Source organism: Perna viridis, chromosome 1, assembly GCF_037379345.1.
Source record: "Perna viridis isolate PV_CMFRI_1.1 ecotype Kerala chromosome 1, ASM3737934v1, whole genome shotgun sequence".
Classification (NCBI taxonomy): domain Eukaryota; kingdom Metazoa; phylum Mollusca; class Bivalvia; order Mytilida; family Mytilidae; genus Perna; species Perna viridis.
Genome location: NC_142445.1, coordinates 48,844,967 through 48,871,863, shown reverse-complemented (window position 1 = coordinate 48,871,863; position 26,897 = coordinate 48,844,967). Strand labels below are relative to the sequence as shown.

The following is a 26,897-nucleotide window of genomic DNA, read 5'->3' as shown; positions in this document are numbered from 1 at the left end:
TTCTAAAGTGGGTTTATAAATAGTGGAACCGGTTTTGATAGATTGAATATATAAAGGAACTGCTCAAGATTTATAATTTATCGAAGTTAGGGCGGTGACCACTCGATTACTACATACACGTTTGTAGACAACTTTATTTCTTGGGGGATTTAATGCATTTATAATATATTTTATGGATATGTGAATATTTATGCTGATATTCATTTTAAATTTATAGAATTCTGCTTGAGTTCTGTAATTTCTGTAAATGCCGGAGTGCGGGACTGTAGCAGTGATTATTGTTTTGGTGACATTTAGTTGATTTGTTTATATAGTTTATTAAACGAGTCACCGTGCCTGATAGTATCAGCACTTTGTCTTTGATTTCCATCATGCATCACCTAAAAAATAATTACGTTGTATGATAAACAGGAAGTAAATGAGCGAGGAACCTGGAAAGGAAAGACGCATTATAAGTTAAGTCATCATGGAAAAATAATATACAAAATATCTGCCATTATTTCATATTGGTGAAAAATCTGATTTTCTAATGGATAAAAGGTGATCATGTGTCATTCTTAATTCCATGGTAGAATCTCTATCAGTCAATACCATGAAGAAAAATGGACCTGAAAACAAGTCATTATCAGAACATTTCGCGATAATGCCAATTTGGGGATTTAGAGTTACGCCCCTTTAATGAAACGCAGTTGGGAGTCGGGTGTGCACACTTCTTTAGGTTTAATTATGTACAACAACAAAAATCAAAGATATGGTTCCTCTATGAAATAAGCATAATAGCTGTTGATAAACTTGTCAGTATCGTGATATTTAGACTGCCCACACAAGACAGTGGCACTAAGACACCGATAATGACCTCCTCTAGGACTCAGTCATTATCTCTGTCTTAGTCAATACCACTGTCCTGTGGGCAGTCTAAATATCACGATATTGACCAGTTTATCAACAACTATTATATAAATAAGCATTTTCTCCAAAAGAAGCTGATAAATCTGTTACAGAAAAGTGTAACAGATGGACAGACAGGCAAGGTGATTGCATTAAATGCGATCTCTTATTAAGTGGGGGATATTAAATGTTTTAAAGGATTTAAACAATTTTGTAGCAGAATAGTTCTCTTGATGTAATAAAGCTGTGTGCTTTTTATTGTTTTTAGGTTTTTGGATAAATAAAATGGGATTAAAAGGGTAACAAGGGTATTATAGGCTGTAGTGTAATGTTTTTACTGTCTTGATGATCTTGGAACTTCACTACTGTTTCTGAACCACTACACAATGATATAGTCCAAATGGAATTCCTTTTATATCATTCAATACTTCTTTTATAACCTGTTTCTGGCAATTATTCAGCTCAATAATATTCTATTACATGTATTTCTGCAAAAAATCAAATCTAGCCCTCAAATGAAATACAGATTTGAGGGACTCCTTTTTGGCCTTGAAGGATGTTGAGTAATAAATTAGGATCTAGGGAATAAAGTTCTTGGGGTAATGTGTCAAGATCCATTATACTCGGCGTCACATAAATAACATACTGTTAAAATTTGAATAAAAATATTTTCTACGACTTTATTGACACCAACCGTCGTTTAAATTGTCTTAAATGACTTGCTCATTCGTTTAGCCAAACAGCTTCTCAAAAACAAGTCGATCATGCGTAACAAATCCTTACGGGAAAATCCCATACTAATATCCGCCATGTTGGTTTTTACGGGACGATTTGTTTACAAACGAAGTTCGTAAGTTCCCGTCGAACTCCGGTGACAATCGTCTGCTTGATCAACTTCTCGGTATTGTACGTTGTTCGCGTAAAATAGATCCGAGATATCCGAAATAACGCCGAAGTGCATTCTGGGTTCTTCGGTTTTTGGACAAACCATTTAAACGTTAACAACATCTCCTGGCAACCCGATCACTGTAAACATGGCCGACTTTTTACGATGTAAATATTGGCACCTAGAATTAAAATCTGACCGGAATTTAACGATTCAATGTTCAGGGAGAAGCTGTTTGGCTAAACGAATGAGCAAGTCATTTAAGACAATTTAAACGACGGCAGGTGTCAATAAAGTCGTAGAAAATATTTTTATTCAAATTTTAACAGTATGTTATTTATGTGACGCCGACTATAGATGTGCTAAGCATGTTCCATTTAATACAATTATCGGGCAAAATCTCCATCCTATCATAAGTAATTATTAGTAAAGAGCAGTGGTTTTAACCATGTAAAATTGACGGGAAAATTCAAATTGATAAAAAATGTCCAGTTTGAAAATCTTAGATCAAGGAAATTATTTTTTTAAGCCGAAAATGGTTCCATTTTAGTATAATTATAATACTCTGTTGAAATACTTTCGAATGTGATTGCAAATTAACTTTTGGACAGGTTTAAAAAAAATTAAAGCTTGACTGATTGTCGTTTTTTAATGCCGTTTCGGCGACCAGGGCCATATCACGGCAAGAGCATTTAACAATCTTCAGTGTCTATTGATGAGCGCTCTTAAGTGGCTACTGCGTCTGATACCATATTCATAATCATGGGCAAAAATGAATGGCGTTGCCTGTTTATTTTTTGTAGTTAATGCATCGTTTGAGTATGAGAATCAATTATTGTACAAATGATCTTGTAAAATGACCCCGTTTTCTACTGGGTTGAATATAATAAATGCTTTGTTTACTCAAATTGACGGCGGAATGGTGTCAGAGCGGCATCCCAAAAATTAGGAAAATATGATTTTAAAAGAAAATATTTGTTTCTTAAACTAGATCTATATACTTTAATTACGTTCCTTGCTCCACCAATCATAGAAGCATATACTATAGATACCAGTATGCATTGCATATCCCTGAGCGGATGTACGAAAACATGAATATCAGTGGCGGTTCGTGTCATAATAGGGATATTTCTATCGGCTTACTTTTCAAAAGTATCGGCTTACTTTTGAAAAGTAAATCGATACTTTTTTTCATTCCTGTCATAATTACACTGACCAATGAAAAAGGTCGTTATTAGTTAATAGGAAAGTGATTCTGCATAAGTCTCAATTCAGTAGTTGGTTCCGCAACCAGGACACATCCCTATGACCTTATTTTACTGTATCAAACCGACAAATTAAGTAGATGATATGATTAAAGAGGAAAGTTCTCAATATTATCAAATCAAAAAGGTTATGAAGAACAAATGACTTTTTTGGTTGACATCTGAAATTCAAAAAATTGAATGTATTGCAATGATTTGAGAGATGGTTTTCCTCGAGAGAGAACCGAAGAACTTTGGATTCATCGCCTATTTTTTTTATTCTACATAATGATTATTTTGCTGTTTTTTTTTCTTTCTATACCTCGTTATCTACAAGTTTCGAGTTAGTTCTGAGTCTGCAGACTTTATTAGTTGCTAAGCCTCAAGGAGATTCAATATTTTTTATAGAAAACTTCCGAGATAACATTTTGTTTTGTAAATTCTACAATTTAATTATTGTATGGAGTCAGTCATGATATATCGACATGTTTTATAAATTAGTATTGTATATTCGGATGAAAATATGTATAATATTTGCCTCTTGTTACAATATATATTACTGTCTAAGTGTATCTATAAATAACTGGGTGTTAATTAATTGAAGGCTAATAAAACCATCTAGTGACCATATTTATTGGATAAGGTTTAATAAGTGGGGCATTTGGGTGATGAAAATGGTAAACAAACTAGAATTTGCAAGATTTACATGATCATATAATAACTGAACGACATATTTCTTGATAACGTGCCCTTGATCCATAGAAATATACCTAGTCAACATTTCCGTTAAGTGAATTTTACTTGGATGCAATTCATTTGATACATGCAATACGAAGATATTGTTACGCAAGTAGATGCAATGCATATCAATTGCCAGGTGGAACAATCAAGACGGTTAGGAGACGGACACGCTTTAAATATACCGGTTCATTGTGTAAGAGGATTTTTTTTCAAACTTGGTATCAATCGATTGCAAGTAAATAGATGTACTTCCTATACAAATTTCCAGATTGGATGATTCTTGTGAGATTTACAGCACCCTGCCCACTTCGAGAGAACACTTATGTTATTAGTCCGAATTTCCTCTGACCCTGCAACCATCCTCTTTTTTATTTGAACCCGACATATCAATATCCAAATAAAAAAGAGGAGGGTTGTAGGGTCAGAGGAAATTCGGACTATTATGTTATGTGCATTTTATCGACTGCAAATGATTCTACACGCTTTCCCATCCAAAATGGTGGTACTCCGTCCAGGATAAACACCGTTTATACTCAATCGATTTATATAAATAACAAATGAGTAAATACTTCGTTTGGATGGGAAAAAATCACATGTTAAAAAAAACAAAAAAACAAAAACAAAAACAAAAAACAAAAAACAAAAACAAAAACCAAAAACCAAAAACAAATAAAAATGAAGGAAATGAGAATCTGACTGAGAGAGAAAAAAAGGAACTGTCAATATTTATTGGCTGTGGGGATAGGTCCGATGCATATTCTCATTAAAAAAAACCTTTTCCTATCTTTTAAAATTACAAAAAAAGTTAATGTCCTTTGTATGTGCAATAAAAAGTGTGTACCCTATCTTACACATTTAGAAATTACTCTCAAACATGGTTTAAAGCATGAAATCAGTACAGTATTATTGTTAATAAAATAAGTAAATTGAATTAAAATTTGAAAAAAAAACTTCTTTATATAGGTGTTTTTTCATCAATACATTTGTAATACAAAGGTTTATAAATGTCCTATCTGTGTTTAGCAAGAAAATACACTTGGAATCCTGTCAGAATGTAAAGGGGGAAATACATTTTGCATCAGACTCGAGGTTAACGTTCATGCATGAAACAACCTTACTTTCCCACTCACTTTGTGATGCGATAAAGACACCTGAAAAGGAATGTGGTGACACGCTTTTTTTTTGGAAATGGGAAAACCGGATCAACATTTATTTGGAAATCAGAAAAGAAAAAACAAAAATAAAGAAACCTGTAAAACTTTTGGAAGCGGATATTTTTTTTCATTTTTTGCCCCTCGTTGATGTTTCTTCGTCGCCGTTCGAATCGTGGCTCCCTTGATTTCCCTTTTATAGGCGGTAAACTTGGCGCTTTGTTTAAAATGTTTATTAGAACTGATGGTATTGTAGTTCCGTTTTGTTGCGAGGATAAAACTGAACTTTTAACCAGTTCTTACTGGGCTGTAATGAGATATCGTTATGATCACCATCTAGAATCGATATCACTTGCCATATTTTTACTAACTAGACACCAACATAGTTCATAACAAGGTTGTGAAAGTTATAGAATAGATATCGACTAACAGCTTATTCCCATTCACTTCTTTTGTGGTGAGACAAATTCCAAGCTCTATTAAACCTAAAGGAAATATATCAACCCTGAACATTTTGTTATAAATTTCAATATTTTTCAAATATTCCACCAAAAAGAACTTTGTATTCATGTAGATTTAAGTGTCAGCAAAGAAAGCAGGTTTTTGCGTCTATGCACCCAAAGGTTCTGAGTGCATAGTGGGGGGGGGGCATATCCCCACTTAATTAACTGTTTCCTGTTTTACCAACATTGAACCTGAATATCACGCAAATTGGCGCACCGTTACCATGCGTCATAAATTTGTGTGTGTGTGTTTTTTTTGTAATGTCCTTTGTAATCAGAATTGTATATTTAAAAACAAATCAGAGTTTATTATTAACCATATAAAACAATAATCTTGTGTTTAGTTACGTTTGAATTCGACCCCTGTACTTCCCTATTATTCCATATTTATACAATTTGACGATTATTTGGGGCGTAAAATTTCAAACAATGGATGTAAATTTATTCAGTACATGAGTATTTTGATTTATTACTGTGTTCCTTTATTCATATATCGAAACAGTCTTAAAAAGTAGTAAAGTTCGATAAACATTCATACAAGTTCGTTAGGGTGGTTGAATTGGTTAACGAACTGCAATTTTGTTAAACGCTCGTCTAGCATTCGACTCATTTTGCATTCGCACTTATTTGCTGTTTTTCGTTTGAGAACGTTTGCAACGAACGCCAAAGAACGTTCAGTGTCGGTTTTGCAATTATCAAACCGTTTTTTTTTCATAGTACTTTACAACTAGAAGGCACATTTTTTTTCGTTCAAGGTAAGCCACTTACAAATCTCGATAGAAGTAGATACATATATTTTTTTTTTATTTGAATATAATCGAAACCAACCACAGAATTTCAATAAAAGCTTATTTTGACTATGGTTATCTGCAGAGCTCTCATGATATTGTTAGTGATCATGAATTATAACATTCAACAGAACGAAAAAAAAGAAAACAATGAAACTTCCTTACCGCTTTACCACTTTGAGACTGAAAGCGGCAATAGACAATCGAACTTCATGATAAATTGACTTCAAATTAAAGTTTGGTTAGTATGGCCAATTCCCTTTGATTTACCATTTCATTTTTCAAATATATGAAGGAAAACAATGCATGAAATTAAAAATATATCTAACTAAGTAGTATACGCACAAATTAATGTTGGAGAATCAAGATTTATCGGAACTCGAGAAAGAAAGAGTAATTATATACTACCGATTTTTAACAATGATGTATATGTATGTAAGTGTCTAATATGGTAGAGTTGTAACGATTATATTATTGTAAGAAATTAAAGCATGCAGCAAGAAAACTTTTTAAAAAATCATACGGAAAGACACAGGCTGTGACGTGTCAATTAAAAGGCCGTATAAAGCAATCAACATATGCATTTTGTGTTTATGATAATAATTGTCTCTGGTGTAAGAAATACCTGGAAGGTTACATATAGTCCAAAAAATCGAAAATCCCATTTTTGCAATTTTTGATCAATTTTGACTTTGAAAATCGACACAAGTTATAAAAAGAACCCCAGAAGTATTAATCATGATAATACTAAACAGTAAATACTAAATAAGCCATTATTTACAGAAGCATAAATACTCTAGGGGTTTTATCATTGAAACAAAATGTCAATTTAGGCGATTTTTCGATGGGGTAGGGGTACATATTTTTTAACTGCGACTTTTTGGTACCAACTGAAAGCAATTGAAAGCTAATATATTTGGCTGTCTGACCAAATGTACTCCGTTTTGAAGAAAGTAAAAGTTGGAAGAATCAAAAAACAAAAGCAATGGATTTTTGCCTGTTCGAGGTACAAAAAGTGCCAACAAAATACAAAAATGCTTTAGTTTATTTTTTGGCTAGTCGGGTTGGTTGAACGCACCTCCGTCTAATGAACATTATTGAGAGATTGATTTCCTACAGGATAGTTCCAATGCTGGACAATATTGAGTGATATATTCACACTATTTAAAAATTCAAAGCTTCATGTATTCAGCTTGAATTGTGCGTCCACATTTGCCCCTTCTGTCATGCAGTGTTCTACCTCTGCTGGTGTATCTAGCTGCATTTCATTTTATATTTCTGTAAGAATTTCTTTTTACTTTAGCTATAGACTACAAAAGACCAAAATTCATTTTTGATTATGTATTGGAGTAAGTTCCAATATGTTTCAATATCGCTCTCTTTAAATGTTTTAAAGCTGTATTCAGTAAAGGGTTCTTATTGTTTTCTATTAATAATTTCACTGTCTTATAATTATTATACATCTTTTTTTTTACCTTACGAGTCTCAGAAGTTTCAAGTATGATTTTTTAAAATGTCTGCATTTTGGTACATATTTTTTGAATACACCAGTAAGTCTACACGGTTAATTATCTTCCTAATCGTAGCGGGAGAATACGTTGTTTTTGTTCTTTACTTGGCATAGTCTGTTACTCTTGTCCGCGGAACTCCTCTGAAACGGCTGAATGAATTAAAACCAAACTTGGCACAGAAATAGGGACTATATATAAATTTTTCCAAACATTTTGAAATTTCAAACCTGGCCGCCGTTTAAAGGCGGGAAAATCATAAAAATGGAGAGAAAAAAAATGTAGAGACTTGATATTTGGTTTTAAAGAGCTTCCAATCAGCAAAATTTAAAATTTAAAAAACGGCCGCCATTCCAAGATGACTGCTGGTCGAGAATTTTTTAAAGAAAATAAAAAAAACAAAAAAAAAAAAACAAAAAAAACAAAAAAAAAAACAAAAACAAAAACAAACAAACAAAAAAAAAAAAATTCCTGGAGCCATAAAAAACTGATTTTAGGATCTCCTGTGACAATAGGAATCTGTATTGGTGTCCAACACAATTAATACTAGTTTTCGTTCTGTTTCTTAACGTGGCGAATTATAGTCTCGGCTTTTATAAAGCCTTTGAATACAACATATTGGTGTGAGCTTGACCTTTCAGGGTACTGGAAAGTCTCTTCTTTGTATATTGTATTATGTCCAAGACTGTGTAATTGAAGAAATCTGTCAACTTTAAAAACAAGGGTATCCAAGAACGACAAGTACAACTGACCAAAAAGCTGGATCTTATTTTAGTCCATGCTCAAATGTCAACAGATGTAATAAAAAAAAAGATCAGTTTTATATGATTAGAAACTGTTAAAATAAACTTGGGACCTCCTGTAATTCGTCTATCCAATAAGATAAGTTAAATGCAAATTTACTTGAAAATCAGGAATTCCGAATATTTAAAAGACAATAAACTTAAGGAGATAAACGAAATCCCAAGGTATAACAAAACCCTTTCTTTCTATTAGTTCAGCTAAATGCACTACATTTTTTATGCATTAAATTATCTGACTGATCTACACTCAACAGATTAAGATATAGGCAAGATTTTACAATGTACTGACGTAACCGGGACGTGTAAGAAGAAACTAAGCTCTCCCTCACCATTGCAAATGTATATATAGAAAAGAAAAGGGGCGATCAAGAAATGGTTTCTCTGTTTATTATCCCTTTATTCGATTGACGTAGGTATATCCCGATCAACAAAGGACTGAAAGACAAACGGAAAATAAATTCAAGAAGAAACCAAAACAAATAAGAACAACACTAATCGTTATAAAAATTAAAGTCTAAACGCTCCAAAAATTTGAAAGAATGATGTAATTCTTATTTCATTTAGAAAATTCTCTTGACAGTCTGTTATCAACAATATTTTGTTATGCAAAATGCAATTAGTTATGCTCATGGCAGTGTATACGGAGTACATACATTTTCCGCTTCAACATTCGTACAAAGAAATGACATTGATATATTGACGAAGCCATTTTCCGCTTAATGAAAGACCGACTTCTATTCCTGTTTATATGAACCATGCATATGTATACTCATATTAAACTGTATTTACCGAGATTTCAGTAAATTTAGTAGTATTTTATTGTTGTTTTTGTGTTTTTTGATGTTTTTTCCTGCCTGTACTTTAGAATAGTTATTCTCTTGTCGTTATCTTTTGATTCTTCCCGCAACGAAGGAAGCTGTACTGACTTTGATATCAGTTCTAAGAATGGTGCGACCGGCCTCATCGTAGATAAAGGTAATGCTAGTACATTTTTCTCAATTTTATACACCGTCAATTGTTAAAGTCTAACCTTGAGAGGAATCTCAGACATAAGGTCTATCTGATTAATCAGGAACTTTATATTGCATTAATATACTAGTACACTCCCTGGATCAATACAACGAGAAAGTGACAGCAGAAAGGTTATGAAGACTATTTTAGGCATATATCCCCGTCTCTTCTATGAAATCTCCTTCTATATCTGAAAGATGCTTCTGGGGGCTTCGCCCCTGGGACCCAATGGGGGGACTAAGCAATCACTATAACCCCTACCTTAATAGGTGTCTAAATCCGTCACTCGTGTATGTGTGTGTCCCAATTTGACTTAAAAAAAAACTTCTGTTGTAGTACACAAATCCCACATGTGTGTCGTGAAAAGACATCCACTGGCTTATATCAAATCTGGTTGCATAATACTTGGTATGTATAATTATATTGATTAACAAGTTTTAAATTGTTGTAAAAACATACTCAAGTAACATCTTTCGATAAGAATGTAATGAAATCAAAATTTACTGTTGTCAACGAAGTATGCACCAGACTCGAATCAGAATTACAAATTATCACATTTTAGTAATTTCTTTGAACGGCTTAAATGCTATATAAACGGTGATTTGATTGGCTGACAGATTTGCAAAACTTAAAAAAGTATCGGCTTACTTTTCAAAAGTAAGCCGATACTTGTTGAAAGTAAGCCGATACTTCTGAAAAGTAAGCCGATACTTGTTGAAAGTAAGCCGATAGAAAAAGTAAGCCGATAGAAATATCCCTATTATGACATGATCCGCCACTCATACATGAAGGGTATAACAATATAGTGTGTTTTCCTTTTGTCTCTTTACAAACTAATGCTTTGTCAAAAGATATGAACAGTGATTTATAAAATAGAGACAACATAACATTATAAGATGACAAACCTTTTGTTAAAAAAAAATTAACATTATAATATAAAAATGTTCCTCTGCAAAAGTTGGTTTGATGACTTCAAAAACGATAGTGAAAGTAGAGAAATTTACTATTTATAGTTCAAGACTACTTTTCTGTCCGATCTTCGTGTCTTAGTCAAACTATTATGTTCGATCGGTTAACATGCATGTAAAATGTCTTCACAGGTTACATCTAGCATGTAGGAGAGTATTTAGCTATGCACAATTATGTTATATAAAGCAAAGGATAGTTGTCGTTAGCACGTTCACTTGATATTATAAAGAAGTCCTCTGTTTAATGCTTCTGATTCACTTTTGTGCCATGATTGTGGGCGATTTCTGCTAATCAGTATTAGAAATAGTTTACACTTTTAATTGTACTTTAACTTACTATTCCTTTTCCAGCTCACATGGCCAAAGGCCATGTGAGCTATTTCCATCACTTGGCGTTCGACGTCGTCGTTTCAATATTTCAAAACTCTTCTCCTCTGACACTACTTTACCAATTGGAACCAAACTTGGTATGAACCTTCCCTGGGGTATCCTGCATAAATCTGACGTGAGGAATTTTGATCCGTCGAAAAACATTGCCACCGTTACTAGAGCATAGGTGTTAGACAGTAGTTTTTCGCATATATCTTCAAAACCGTTGTCAGGCGACTCCTTGTAATAGTTATTGCCCTTGAAAGATGAAAAATGACGGGTTTTTTTTACAGTTTTCAGCCAATATCTTGAAAACTATAATGGATAGAAAGAAACTTTCAATCGTTGAAACGATCCTTATGATAGTTCTACCAAAGTCTTCTCGATTCAAGACAACGTCTTGTTCAACGCACTGACTGACCGAACATATTAAAAGGTTCATCTGTCAACAATATTTTGGGGCAAAATTGTATTTATGCTGAATTTGAAGAAATTTTAATATAACGATGCAGCACTAATTATTTGTGTTGTGACTCTGAAGTAAGTAGACATAAACAAAAACAGTCGTGCAAGCGACCGGAAATATATATGCATCCCGAAAAGGGGAGATACGGTACAAACCTTCAGCCGGTAGCCATATAACCAAATACGGGGATATATGTTTAAGTAGAAACGAAAATATGTTATTTTATTATTCTGATAGTGACTGCTTGATACAACCTCAAAGATCAAACCCTTAAAGATTGGAAAATTATGGACACACCATTCAAGCTTGATACAGCTCTGAATTTTGATATACCAGAATCAAAGTGGCCCTTTGTTCTTAATGGTTACAGTTAGAACCACAAAATGCAATCCAAGTCTTAAGTCTTGTAGTGTGGAACAATGTGGTACGATCTCAAAGAGATTCATCCGCTCATTGTCCAGATATCAATATATTTATTTGCCGTTCGCGCAGTTATTTCTAAAGTGGGTTTATAAATAGTGGAACCGGTTTTGGTAGATTGAATATATAAAGGAACTGCGCAAGATTTAAAATTTTTCGAAGTTAGGGCGGTGACCACTCGACTACTACATACATGTTTGTAGACAACTTTATTTCTTGGGGTATTTAATGCATTTATAATATATTTTATGGATATGTGAATATTTATGCTGATATTCATTTTAAATTTATAGAAATCTGCTTGAGTTCTGTAATTTCGGATAGCCGGAGTGCGGGACTGTAGCAGAGATTATTGTTTTGGTGACATTTAGTTGATTTGTTTATATAGTTTATTAAACGAGTCACCGTGCCTGATAGTATCAGCACTTTGTCTTTGGGTCTTATTTCATAGAAAATTATGGCAAGTTATGCAAATAAATGCTTTATGTTCGTTTGAACGAAGTGAATTTAGAACATAATGGAAATTTTCGTTTCTGGTCCCTGGTCCCTCAAACCACAACCCACAACCCACAACCCCAAAAATCAATCCCAGCCTTATTTATGTGGTATGGCATCTTGTGATACAATTTACGAGATCCATTCGTTTATACTGAGTTAATGTCCGGACACGAATTTCATACGGAGGACGGCGGCAATGAAGTCGACAGCATGATACCATTATACGACTGCATTTTGCAGTTGTACAGACATTCTTAATCGAACAGAAAATAGAAAGTACGTATGTAGTTGGCAAAAAGGGATGGTAAAACTCAATACAAATATAGAAGCCTTTGATCCATTGGAAACAGGCAGTATTCGACGATAGTGTAAACGAGTGCACAGGTAAACGGACGGACGGACGAACAAAGTGGTGATATATCCAATTATTCATTTAATTTTTTCCCTTTGTATCATAATATTTGTTGACATTTGATGTGTCAGCGTTAATGCCTGACATCCAAGGTTGTGTTATCGATCCGTTAGTTGTCTTCAGAGTTAGTAGTTTAGGTGTTCACACCTTCCGTAATTGTCTACTTTCTTACAATACCGGACAAAGGAAACGGTCGAATTTATTTCCACATGAGGATTTGGACCATTTCCCAATGGAATCGAGGAATACATTCACTATTTTGTCTTGTGTTCTTACGTTTATTGGACTTATAGGAAATGGTCTTATTATTGTAACAATAATTCGTTTCAAAAACCTGAGAGTGATGGTGAACATTTTCATCGCCGTTTTGGCCTTTATTGACCTGGTAGTTGTTACGTATCTACTACCACTGAACATTTACCATCTTCAGAAGCAAGGAGAAACAATTAATTATATAATTTGTAAAACCAACGGAACCATGCTTCACGTACTGCTGACCAGCAGTCTACAATGTGTAATGCTTATAAGTATAACAAGGTACGTCAAGATTTGCCATCCATTGTCCTTTGATTGTTTATTTAGCAGAGGCAATACATTACTAGTCTTTCTTTACTGTTTATTACAAAATCTTGTGTTCATTTTACCGTTGCTGTTTCGACTCGACGGGGCGTTCGTTCTTGACAAATCGATGCATATGTGCATATTTGATCGTTTTGAGAGTAGGACATATTCTTCAGCATTCATTACTACTTGTATGTGTGTTCCGATTTCTGTAACGGTGATATGTTACAACAAAACATACTCCAGTATTAGCGAAAGTCGTCGACGGATAGGGCTCCATTCACACAGCCAACTGGCACACGGACGAGTTTCGGAGAGGGTTAAATCTGTACGAACTCAGTTTTTTGTATTGGTTTCTTATTTACTGTTGTATTTTCCATATGGACTCACGTACTTAGTAGACAAGGAAACTCTGCCTGAATCTTTCCATTCGGCTGCTGTATACTTGATATTTATGTCTAGTGCATTTAACTCAATCATTTACGGTGCTTTCAATGGGAACATTCGTTCTGCCTACTTTAAAATTTGCAGAAGTTTTAGGTCCAACCCTGTTCGAGTTCAGCCGTACTCCAATGAAAACTCTATACTTGTGAACGTTGTACCAGTTCAAAATACAACAGTCAAAAATATAAAATTGAAATTCTGAAAAGAATACATCTATCAACTGTTATCGGTATTACTTTAACTCACCTTATCCTTTGCTATCTTATGTACGGGAGACAAGAAGTTAATTTTTTGTGAGTTTTCCTTCATCCCGGAATTTACATTTTGTTATTTCTTTTCTTGTCTTTCCATTATAATTCTTCGCTCTTTTCATTCTTGTTTTTTCTTCAGTTTAAATGCTGGTCCTGTTAATTTGTTTCAAATTTGAGTGCCCCGAGCCAAGTTGTTGCTTCTTAACGATTGGTTCGTTTTAGTAAACCTTCATGAACTTGAATTTCGTTTCGAATTGTTACACACCTAACACACCATAAATGATAACAAACATCATCTAGTTATTTATACAGAACTGTTCGTTTTTGTTTTTGTTTTTATATTTTTGGTTTAATTCTTCGAATTTCATGTAGAAACCTCCATTTTTTGTTCACTACCAATAAACAATTACTTCCTAGGTTCGTTTAGCTAGTCACGATGATACAAAAATACCAATCGTATAAATATTGCATCAACAGAATTAGAATCAAATTCGTAGTAAGTTCAAGAATGTAAATAAGAAGTATATTCGAAATAAAAAAAAATCGAAATGAGAAACCAGATTAGTATGTACGCATTAGTTTTCGGGATATTAGTTAAACGCGGAACACGGAACGAAAACGGAAAAAGGAAAATTTTAGTAACACCCTTAATTTTTAAGTCAATGAACAATGCACCAGTTACAACCCCACATTTCTTACCTACAGTAGTATTCATATTTGATGTACTTGAAACATCTAAAAAGCTTTACAGCATATATTGTTGATCTCTGAAATTTAAGTGCAGAGAGATTTCAAAGTAAATTCTAAACATTTGTTTAATTAAGAAGCTAAAATTTTCACTGGACAAGCACTCTAATTTCATAGAATTTCTACAGCAGTAAACTGTACTTTGCACTCAATTTAGCTCATTTGATGATAGGAATGTCATTTGATATCTGTACGTTGACATGAACAACGTGGAATTTGATTTAAATTGCCTTATCTTATCAAAGTGTCTACGTGCACTTTTAAACAGAAATCAAATAACATGATTTATTTTCAGAGTTGCAACAGAATCCCAAGGTTTTTTTGATAAGGCAATGCAGGAACTCGAAAACAAATCTAACGTTCTGTACGTGAAACTCGATTTCTTTAATGCAGTAACTACAATCGCTACATAGTCGCTGACACTAAAAAAAATACACACACACACACAAAAGAAGATCCAACCGGTTAGTGAACGCTCTTAAGATTTGAATCCAACAAATTCAAGAATGTCGACATTTTCACATAGAATAACATATGTGACACCCGGGGCACACGTTTTATATCGAAAGTTTTAAAAGAGGACATAGTATGTAAAAATAGAACAATAATCAAATTGTTGTTCAAATAAAATATTTACTCAAGTTTCCTGTAACTTGAAAACTTATTGGTTTTTATATGTGTGAATATGCAAATGATCAGTGTTATATTTCAAGAAAATAAAACATTTTCAAAAATAATAAAAACACTTAGTTACAAAAAAGTTCTATTATTTGGATGAAACAGTTTGTAATACAATAATAAAAATGACAGATGACAAAGGAAGCCTACAGGAACAATTAACAAAGTGTAGGCTAAATATGATTGGTCCATTCTGGTTCTGTACCACACCAATGACGTCATAATAGCGTTTTCTGTATAAAACAAAACATAGAAAATAAGTCTTGTTTTTAAAGTTCGTCCCCCCGAAACATTTATAAAACAAAAAATGTTTATATAACTACACAAAACTAAAAACAGGAACTTGCCAATTTTGCAACAGCACATTCCATAAAGTTCAGGATTCGCATAGATATGAAATGTCATCACTATTATAAAATGTACAACCGGAAGTATGAAACAATATGGCATGAAAAATGCTCCAAATGATGAGAGTAATATGAATCTTGGTGAGAGTTCCGCTAAGACACACAACCAGTAAACAAAGGATACTCGAATACCCATCTTTTTCTTCTTAATGTCAATATTTCTACTGTGGCGATAATAAGCTACATGTATCCATGATGTACAAGCCAGGGAAAGTGAAAGGGTCGCAACTGAAAACAGATAAAACATGTTTTGTAGTTCTTTATAAAATAAATTTCGTTTCAAATTAAACCTTATATTAGCAGTTAAATTAATAAAAATATTAATTGATAAGGAATTAATCAAGATTTAAAAAAAAACTAAGAAATTTGTATAAATAGGCAAATTTCTGTAAAAAGTTCTGGATGCAAAAATGAAGGAAAAAATAATCGAATTTTTCATAATATGAGGTGAACATTTTCAATACGAATATACTAAATACTAAATATATATTGGTTCAAACACAATTACAATAATTGGTTAAGACCCATATGCGCAATTTACAAAATGTACGTATATACAAAAATAATTATACATTATTTGTGCATAAACATGTGCTAATGTTAACCTACAAGGTAGAACCATTGAGATCAATGTACCATTACAAAATATATGAAAATATTAAGACCAGACACAATAGACCTTCTCACTTCAAATAAGTTTTGAATAAATGATAATAGGAAAATTAACACTTTTTGTTTCCAATATTTTAATGAAATTACCTCACCATAAACAATGTGCAAATTTTGAACAATATTGGGTCAATGCTGTTTGAGTTCCAGAATAGCTAGATGCGCCAGAGCGCGACGGAGGGACGTAGTCAAGCGGCAACAAGACCTGCTTTCGCCATTGTTGACACTGGTAAAATGGTAGAGAGTTGCATGGTCAGAGGAAATTAAGATTATAATTATATATTACTGTGTTAAATCATGGCAGATATGATATATAAATCATGAGTTTCTATATACACAGTGAACATATATTAATAAGAAAAGAGATGATAAAATGAACTGCATATTCCATAACTGTATATGTATGTAATTTTTCAATGTCCAAAAACTGCAGAGGAGTCATGGCGCGAAACCTCGATATGCAGAAACTCATCAAAACATTGGCATACCAATATTTCAGCATTGAAATAAATCCCAAAGTAATCTTATGATATATATTTGTAATGAAAAATAAATACAAAGCCCTTATTTACATTTATAACCTTTCAATATTTATGCGCAAAACATACATCAATGCAAAATCTGCACGCAAGTATACAGAAAATATTTGATGAGATGATACGTGTATTAACGGACAAGGGTAAAACTATATGCGACGGTGATTTTATTGCAGGATAAAAAAAAAACAATATTTATATCTATTTTATCTGCTTGTGTTCAGGTGGTACCACAAAAATGGATGGAGACATGGATGATGTTCAGAGCAATACATGTCGGTCTGTTTAAACTGATACCATTTGTAAACTGTGAAAAAGATTTTGTCCCCTAACAATACAGCACGTTTACAAATTTCAAATGCACAAAAATTCGCTTGTTTTGAGTTACAACATAAACATCAATAATGATATCGGATAAAAATAAGGTCAATTCGATATTCGCTTATTTTATGTTTAAATGGTTTAATTTGTTTTTTTTTAAATAAAATGTTTCGCGGAGCACAGCTTGATACGCCCGCAGATGCCGGACCCTGAACAAGCGGGCAGAAATTGGAGGCACCATTCAAGGTCGACAAAGCTCTTAATATTGATTTTGTTGACTCGGGATCAGATTTTGACAAGAATCGAAATAAGACTTATTAAACATCACAAGGACAGCAAATTAGACGGATACCCCAAATTTGCATCTAGAGGGTCTAATAAAAAAGGGAAATAGAAATAGACAAAACGCAACAGTTCCAAGGCAATTGGTGGTAGCGATTATGTATTAAAGTCCGAAAACGGGAAATCGACCCGTTTTGGGAACCTGCGAGAAGTGTGCACCACGTTATAAAGATTATTTCTTCATTGACAGAAAAGAATATAAATGTCATTCTTTAAGTGTGTATGAGTGCGTCTTATATCTTGACTTTGGAAGAATTGGTGCGAATTAAAAAAAATACCCTTTTTATGAATGAAATCGCAGAACTCGAAAACGGAAAAGCAGATTTTTATTTAAAGAAATAAAAACGCATCTAACATTTTTAGAAATAAATTGTTTTTCGAAGTTTTATGAAAATTGGTTGACGCTTTTTTGAGTTATTGTGCGAAAGTGTAAACGACAGGACGGACGAATATAACAGTACACATAATGTGTCATCTCTAGAAAGATGAGCGAATACAACATGTGATTCTTCTTTTCGGGTATCATGCCAACTAAAAGCATTATGTTTGACTGGTATAAATGTTCAACCAACTCAACATTTCCTTTGCAATTTGGTCTTTGTTGTAAAATGACTAGCTAACTCCTGGAAGATTCTTAAAATGGGCTACCGGGTGTTTCCACGCATGCATTTGAAATCGGCTGCCGTGTGTTTCCATGCATGCACTTAAAATTTTGCGTATAAAAATCAGATTTAAAAAAAAAAACATTCTGACACTTTGTGTTGTTCAGTTTAATACTTTCAAGCATTGATGACCTTTTATTATCGTATTACACGAGATTTTAAAGGTTTGAAATGAGTCCACGCCATTACACATCAGCAAAGTACTACATTTAGTCAATTCCTTCAACATAATCTGTACTGCACTCGCCACATTAAAGATCAAATAATAATGCTACCTGTTTTATAATGAACAGAACAAGTCCACGAACTTTACGATGAATTATGCTACACAACTAGTCAAGTTTTGGCACAGTAAGCTAATACCTGACATCAACGATGCAAAATAATATTTACCATGTGCAATTAAGTTGTTTACACGGAGGTCGAGAGAGTTAGTGTTTTACTAATCGTGTAATTGTGTAATTAGTTACATCAAAGATAGTCGCCATAGATTGATCGATTTAGTTTACAAAAGATTGATACGATTTTCATTATCAAAAGGGCACATTGTCTGATTATTTTGCGGTCAAGAAGGTCATAAATCAAGTAATCTATCAATTGAAGAAAATACCTGACCTCGAGGTCGTTAACCCCGCAACAGGTCAGATCCTTGTGTACTTGTAATTACTAATAAAAGGTTCACATCTTAAATAAACGAAACCGACCCGTGAAAGTAATCAATATATATTTTAAATATTATATTATTTACACAGATGCTTCCATAAGTTTGATCATCTGCATGATATCTTACTAACCAATGCTTGCCAGGGTTTAGGTAGAACATATACTTACTCCGAAGAAATGATGCTGGAAGGCTGTGATAAAAGGCCAAATATAACTGCAGGAGAAGTTGCATTGCGGACTCCAAGAATCCATCGACCAATCCTAGGATACACGTGTCCCTTTTCTCCTCCATTGCTCTGAACCGTGCCCTCATTTCCCGGTCTGTACCTTTCAGCCTCCAACTTAGTATCATGTAGTACATGTATTCTATGTTTCTGGAAAGAGACCGGAAGTGTATTTATTCAATAGTTTCACACTAGTGCCAATCATACCAGTTTTACACTACTACCAATCACACCAGTTTACATTACTACCAATCACACCAGTTTTACACTACTACCAATCATACCAGTTTACATTACTACCAATCACACCAGTTTTACACTACTACCAATCATACCAGTTTACACTACAACCAATCACACCAGTTTTACACTACAACCAATCATACCAGTTACACTACAACCAATCACACTAGTTTTACACTACTACCAATCACATCAGTTTTGATTTCAGTCATTATATTCCTTGTCATACGTAACATCTTGCATTCAATGACAATCGTGCAGCTCACAAAACTTAATATATTCCGACTAGTAATACTCTATTTTTCCTGACTCAAAAACATTGTCAATGAGGATCTAGATTCTTTGTTTTTTATTTAGTCTCGTTATGGATTTTCTTTGCCAACTGCGACGATGATCGCGAACAAGCAAAAAAAAAATGTCCGGTTTCGCTAACACAACTTTAAAATGAAGAAAAAAGAAGTAAAAATGTAAAGTTTAAAATGTAATAAAACTATTTCTTCTATTTAGGCATTATTCTGAAACCTTGCGCAAGTTTAAAAGAATGCGATTTTATTTTAGTATAGGTTTGGAGGAAAGTTTATAAGAAAACGTAGTTAAGTTCGAGATTAACTGAATCGCAAAATGCATTTTTTTTCCGACTGCGATATAGTTTCGCTTTTTACCCATAGATTGTAATAATTAAAATATTTGATCAGCATAGGATTCTAAAACAGAAAGAAAATGGTGTGGGAAAATGACTAAATTTGAAATGGACATCTATTCCAATAAAAAAACAGCTGGGATCAGTATATCAAATAGCCCAAAGAAGTCTATTTTCATTGAAATCAAACAAAGTATTATTGTGGGTTATTTGGACCTCAATGTGGTCAAATAAGTAAATTTCTTTTTGCGGTCGTTTAAAATGAGCAATAGGCTATAGAGTCAAATTTTCTTCTGTCTTCATATTAAAACATTTGTGGTGAGGAGATTTCACCCTTGACGTATAACTTTTTTAAAACTATTCCCTGAAAACGGCAAATACAGTCATCACCAAAATTAAAATCAAACCCCAATGCACAGTGAATATTTACAATAGCACAAGTTCGTAAGCAATTTCTTCGAAAGACCGATCTATTCATCATAGTCTTGTGTAATCAACATGCAGATATATAGCTGTCTGCACTTACACAAAAATGAATGCAATAACTCACACTATTCACGCTATAATACTTTGTATAAAAAAGACACTTTAAGTGAAGTGTTACATTTAATTTGTTTGATAAACGCATTTCCTACCCTTAACACCTATTACTATTTGTTAAATAAATATACATTTTATTCTTTATTTTTCTGGGCACAAAAACGTTTTAATATTTTGAGATGAAATAAACATAAAAAGAAAGATAAATATCTAAATACAAGTTTCTCTGCCATGAGCAAAAAGCCTTAGCTGATATATCAACATGTTTGTTTAACCTTCTCGCAACAACGGATTGAACTGTCAACGGCTGCATAAAAATGTGTTTTTGCATTCATATATCATAATATTTCACATTACTAAATGTCAAGGTTCATACGTCTACAACCTATTGCTAACCTACTGATCCAACAGGTACCATATATTTACAGAATGGTATGGTAGGGTGGAGTATCGGAACGCAACATTAAAAAGTACACGTTTTGGAATGTTCATTCTGTTTAAAACCATATCGGTATTATTGGACCAATGTAGCGAGCAGAATTATGTTACTAAAGAGTGAAATAATGACACGACTGTATCCATGTTGTACTCACAGAAACACAAGTCTTCACGATTTATTTTATTTGTATAATAAGCGGACCATTAACTGGGCGAATATGTAATCTTCATAATCCCTTAAACATTTAATCTGAAAACAGTCGAAAAATTATGAAAAAAAAATGCTGTATAGATAAGCTTTCGACCGAGTATCAGATAAAAACAAAACTTTTGTGGCTTGAAGCATATAATACTTTGAGGGCACAGCAAACATAAAGATTGCTTTAAAATTGCACTGTGTAGGAAAACAGAATAACGAGACTAAACCCTTCAAAAGAAAACAATGTGATAGCTTTGTAATAACTGTTTATAAAACGTATTTATTTAAAAATGTTGACTGACAGTATTTCATTTAATTCAAGTTCCATGATGAAGTTATAGATATATCAAAGATGTTTTGTAAAATAAAGTGAAATACATGTGTATAAGTATCTTTTCAACCACCGTTTCTATCCAATACCGACCCGATTCTCTTACATGCAGTGATCTGACTGTGAATCGATCTTGACGAAAGAAGTCTATATAAGTCTCGTTACATCTAATAGTATTAATGCTGTCTCCATGCAGTCATCCTATTACTATTTCACCATATTTGTGCATCTTCTGTCAACTTACTCATCAGTGCAACATACCGTCCATGCTATTCTCTCCTAAGGTTTGGTGAATCGTCGTCTTTGCAGTTTTTCTTTACATGCATGTAAATATAGTTCTCTAACAGAATCAGTTTATCTGCCACGAAAAAACTCTGCCGCATAAGTTTCAACCTTGGAGAAGCAGTTACTGTATAACTAGTAACCACCCCCAACACACCATCAACTCAGTATCGTCGAGTATTTTGCTGAATTTCATTTTGGTAATCATGGAGTTCGTCATAGATGGTTCGACGTCAGCAATATCTGACTGAAGTCACTGGGTAATTGGGAAAATATACACCAAGCAGATACATGGCGCCCAAATCCCCCAGACACCGTTCTGATATTTTCACGTTTTTTTTATTCGATACTGTAGAATACACTAAAAAAGAATTCCAAATGATAGGACTCTGATTTTACTTTTTCACTTCTCGGGTCGTAACGCCGTCGGATCTCAGCTATGTATAAAGTGGTTATTTTTCTCTTAATATATTCCTTTTCTCCGAACAATTTAAATGATCATACTACATATTTTAATGGTGTATATAAAGTAATACGCAGTTTTGAAGAACTTAGACTAAGCAATTTTATAAATTTCTGATAAAACATTATGGCAACAAACAGTCGTCCATGTGGTCAAAATAAGTGCACGTTTGTCTTTTCATAGCCCTTGGATAAAATAACATGTTTGATTAATAAGAACAAGCCTTTTAATTTACGACCTTCCACTTTCAAATTAAGTTTCTGACATCTTTTTTCAGTCCCTTCATTTATAAAATTTACACCGAAAGCGTGGTGGTCAGGAGGAAAACAGCGTAGGGTTAATATGGTGCATAATTTGTCATCCGTGAACTATTGTATTTTATCTGAGCCTTGATTTAAGGGAAAATAACCTGATAAATAGTTTGCAAGTAGTAGATATAAAACATGCAACTTTTTATAGCGTACTGAAAACCAATTATAGTTGTACAATTGATTGAATCAAACAGTGGGTACTGTCCTTAATGCTGAATAAACCTCTTATGTGGATTCAGATGCAGTTGGTATTGATATAAAGTCACGAAATATAGCAAAAAAACTTGTTTAAATAAGTAAAGTAAAGTAAAGTAAAACAAATAAGTACTAATATTTTGGCATGAAATAGATCTATGATCAGACTAGATTGCATTAAATATCAAGCTACGTTGGTGTTCTCCGACATTAGACTTGACCAGAGAATTTGACAGCCATCATGTCACATTGCCCTATCTTACACCATTTACCATCGTCAAGACTTACCTTGACTGACGTTTTGAAATCTGAATCGTTTAAAATGTCAAGGGAGCGGGGTTACAGGTGTTTCCGTTTTTGCAGGCATGTCCATTCCAAGTTTGTTTTAAATCAAGATCTTCAAAAATATTTGATTTGTTATGTCGCTATTTACAATTACATGGCGACTTTTTTTTTAAAATAGTTATTTACTTTATACAGGCATAAATGGAAAGGAATAAATGATATATTATAACGGTATTTAATAGACGCCAGGGTTGTAAGAAGAAATCTAAGAAGTTAGATGGGTTTCAGATGGGGAAATTGGCAAGTCTATAGTTCTGATGGGTTCTCCAAAAAGTCTGCATATGATTTACCTAATCATATGAAATTCAAAAGGGTGGAATAAAGAATGAAATAGTTGCTTATGACCTTTCTACACAAAACTACTTCCTCAAGTTAATAAATGTGATTGATCAACCACTATCTAGCTGTCACGAAAACTGCAATCTGAACAATTAATGATAAAAGATAGGAATATATATACTAAAGTGACACGAAGTGCTTTTCAGAAATAGAATAAAATGAGGTGTATAATGATATAAAGTTTCATTTAATTTGAGAAATTAAGAAAATGGCCGTATTAAAAAGTCGTTAAGTTTATCACAGAACTGTCACAATTACATGTTATAAATAAAATAAAGCTATTGACGGTGAATCACAAAATGACCAAGACTTCATCAGTGCGTATATCTGAAATACATTTAATTTGATTTTAAACTTTTCAGAAGTAATAAAGGTCCGTTTTACTCTCCTCTGTTTGCACATGTAGCGATTCCACAGTTTATCCATTTGAAAGCAATTCACACCACCATAACGTTGTTAGAGAAACCAGAGAAAGATAATGGCAGATTAGGAGTTATGAAAGTGACGTAACTTACAAGAAGCAGTTTACTTAAAACACTTTACGGTGTCCTATATATTCAAACTAACCAAAATGATTAAGGTTAATCAGCAGAAAACCCCAGGCGTCAAAAACCTTTCAACACGAATGTCAAATCTAATTGCTGCTGGGCGATCAAGAGGGAAATTTGTGGATCGTTATCATCGAATTAGATTAGTAATACTGACTATTAAAGATAAACGGATTTACAAGAGGACTGTCCTTACTTCAAACAAAAACGTCTGTCTCCAATTTACATACAGATAACTACCTAAACAAAGTGACACTTGACACTGTCCTGCTGTTTTACGAAATGTAGCCACATACAATGTATTTTGTCTTTTGATAAGTAATTTATAGTATTTTAAAATCGCTCAATATGTAGTGTTTCATTTATTACGAATAAGGCAATAAACCACATTTTAAACAGGAAAACAAAACAATCATAAAATGATATTGCATCCAGTGCACAGCTTGGGACAACGTGACATACTATATGCAATTACTGCATGGTGCATATTTGTGCGGAATGTGTACTGTGTTAATTGCCGTTAAATTGACATAGCAATGTTTGTCTGATTCATATCACAGTTAACTTTCTTGTTTACAAATGGAAGTTCCGTGCAAATATTGACAACTTTCAAACATACCTGAATAAGCGTCCAAGCTGTATTAATGAGAAGAAAATCCGCAGAAATAGCAGTTTCTTTGAGAGTTTAAAGTCAAGGTCTTTCTTTTCTGATTGCTCAACATAAACCATGTAATTCCAAACACAATTGATGATGAAAGAGAACAAAGACGGAGCGACGATAAAACACACTGTTAATTGGAACAATAAAACTTCAGATTCTTTGTAATATTGTAATGCAAGAATAATATCAGAGACAAAGTCTGCCAAAAATAAAACGGTAGAAAATCCAGCAAATAGAAAGTCTCTCTTCTTGTAACGTTTTGGCAGGCGAGGGTTTTTTGCGTCTTTCAAATTAGCAGTAACATTATCATCGAGTTCATAGATAATGTTCTTATTACCCCTTGTACTTTCGACTTCGTTCGTTAACCCAATTTTTGTATTATTTAGTTCAGTGTTTGATTGCACAATTATTTTGTCACTTTTAGAATGTCTAGGTGAATGCAGAACGAGTACACGCTCGCGATGTATCCCTCCTTCCACATCATCTGCCATTTTAAAAATCAACAGCTGATCGCGTGTCATGTGTGCTGTATGCCAATCGGACTTTCCACACCTGGCATTAACGGAAAAAATAGTCAGTAATAGATAAGTCCATCATCATGGGAATCGAGTTCAATGAACACAATAAAAAAGGCAATAAAATGACAATCCCATCCCCGATTTTATTATCAATTGAAGAGGTTTGTAAGAAATAAACCAACAAATTTGTTGTCGTGTAGTTTAATATATTTTCCCCTAAAGTAAAATCCCGCTATGATAGCCTGTCGTAAGTTTGAATGGTCCACCAAAACATCGTTATAGTAACCTCTCGAGTGACTATTTGTTTGCTTTAGATATTTGATAACGTACGTTGATACATTGATATCGAATTAACTTGACATTAAGCACTTGATACTTAAATCAATGAAAGTAATCAATTAAAAATTAAGATAATTTAACTTATCAACGAAGATGGAAAATCAAGAAAAAATAAATGAAAACAATTAACGATAAAAAGAAACTAAAATATTACCTTTAGAAATTAAACTTTATTCCTGTATCCAAGGATTTATATATAGCATATTTCACTCCTTACTGTATCGATAAAGAAAAATCAAAACTGTTCGCAGATTTCCCGCTAAAAAGTCATGCAACTTAGGGAATTCCATACTCTGTGGATGCCAGGTATTCATAGAAGTACGGAATTTCCCAATCTATAAATACTGATTACATATTACGATTCACTTTCACTACAACAGTGTTGTAAAATCCATTTTTTCACGTATTGTGGGTGAATACCTCCTAAACGTTCTAGCTGGCTTTTATCAATGAATTGGCGTCGACTTCAGAGCGCATGATCTCCTATATTTTTTAATCGTATCAAATTGTTCACCTTTTCTAAAGACTACCGCCTTACTAAGTCCACGGTGTGTAACGTTGAGGTAGAAACAGACAGACAGTCTTTCCTAAAATGCAACTTAATATAATGAATGTTATAGGTTAAGAATTTCACCTGTGCGATTGGGTACATCAAAAATCAACAAAGAAATTTATAATGTAAATATGGTTTAGAGATATATGTAATCCGTCAGAAAACATATCGACGAAGCAAGGTTAAAGGGAGTGAAAAAGTAGACTAGAACTTAAGCGGGCAGGTTTAAAGTGATTTACCAAGTACACATAGTGTTTGGAATATTTAGTACGGGTACCAACAGAGGAGTAAAGTGTGGATGAAAAATAGGGGCAAACATGTGCGCTTATACACTTTCCGTTTTATGTGTTTTATAACACAAAAACGTGAAAATGTGAAAATATAAATCACGAACATATTATAACATTTCATTAATTCCTTAAATTGATATACTCCTTTGACGCCCATTTTTATATAAGTAAAAAATGACAGTGCTTCATTATGAGAATATGTTCACAGGCAACACCTTCACAATTTACACAACAATTTGCATAAAGTACCGACATTTTTCAACAATTATTGCTGCATTAGACATTTTTCACATAGTCGTCGCGGGGCGTTGAAACATCAATGTTGAATTTGCAAAACTTGGGTTATTTTCTAATCACTGTTACTAATACACGCAATGGTTTAAATACAGTGTATCATGTTATATCAATTGATCTGATTACATGCTGCGCTGCAAAAACATACAGTTTTGATAATTATACATCCTGTAAACACCACTATGTCTGCATTATGTGTGATATTAA

General features: G+C 33.3%; 2 protein-coding genes across 4 annotated transcripts; one reads left to right on the top strand and one right to left on the bottom strand.

Moving 5' to 3' along the window:
* Positions 1 to 255: 255 nt before the first annotated feature.
* LOC148629130 (XK-related protein 6-like) lies at positions 256 to 26,513 on the bottom strand. 3 transcript variants are annotated; one of them, XM_088544644.1, is made up of 4 exons: positions 25,708 to 26,355; positions 24,655 to 25,248; positions 19,106 to 19,311; positions 256 to 380 (listed from the first exon to the last, which is right to left on the bottom strand). In XM_088544644.1, the coding sequence occupies exons 2-4, from the start codon at positions 25,215 to 25,217 to the stop codon at positions 370 to 372; spliced, it is 780 nt and encodes a 259-aa protein (XP_088400770.1). In that variant the 5' UTR covers positions 25,218 to 25,248; positions 25,708 to 26,355; the 3' UTR covers positions 256 to 369. The 3 variants fall into 3 exon arrangements, with proteins under 3 accessions (XP_088400770.1, XP_088400764.1, XP_088400779.1); XM_088544638.1 differs by lacking the exon at positions 256 to 380 and adding an exon at positions 14,234 to 15,972 and having other exon boundaries at positions 25,708 to 26,513; XM_088544653.1 differs by lacking the exons at positions 256 to 380; positions 24,655 to 25,248 and adding an exon at positions 14,234 to 15,972 and having other exon boundaries at positions 25,708 to 26,379.
* LOC148629131 (melatonin receptor type 1A-like) lies at positions 12,733 to 13,882 on the top strand. Its single transcript, XM_088564622.1, has one exon. It carries the CDS (start codon positions 12,733 to 12,735, stop codon positions 13,861 to 13,863), a length of 1,131 nt encoding a protein of 376 aa, XP_088420748.1. The 3' UTR covers positions 13,864 to 13,882.
* Positions 26,514 to 26,897: the final 384 nt, after the last annotated feature.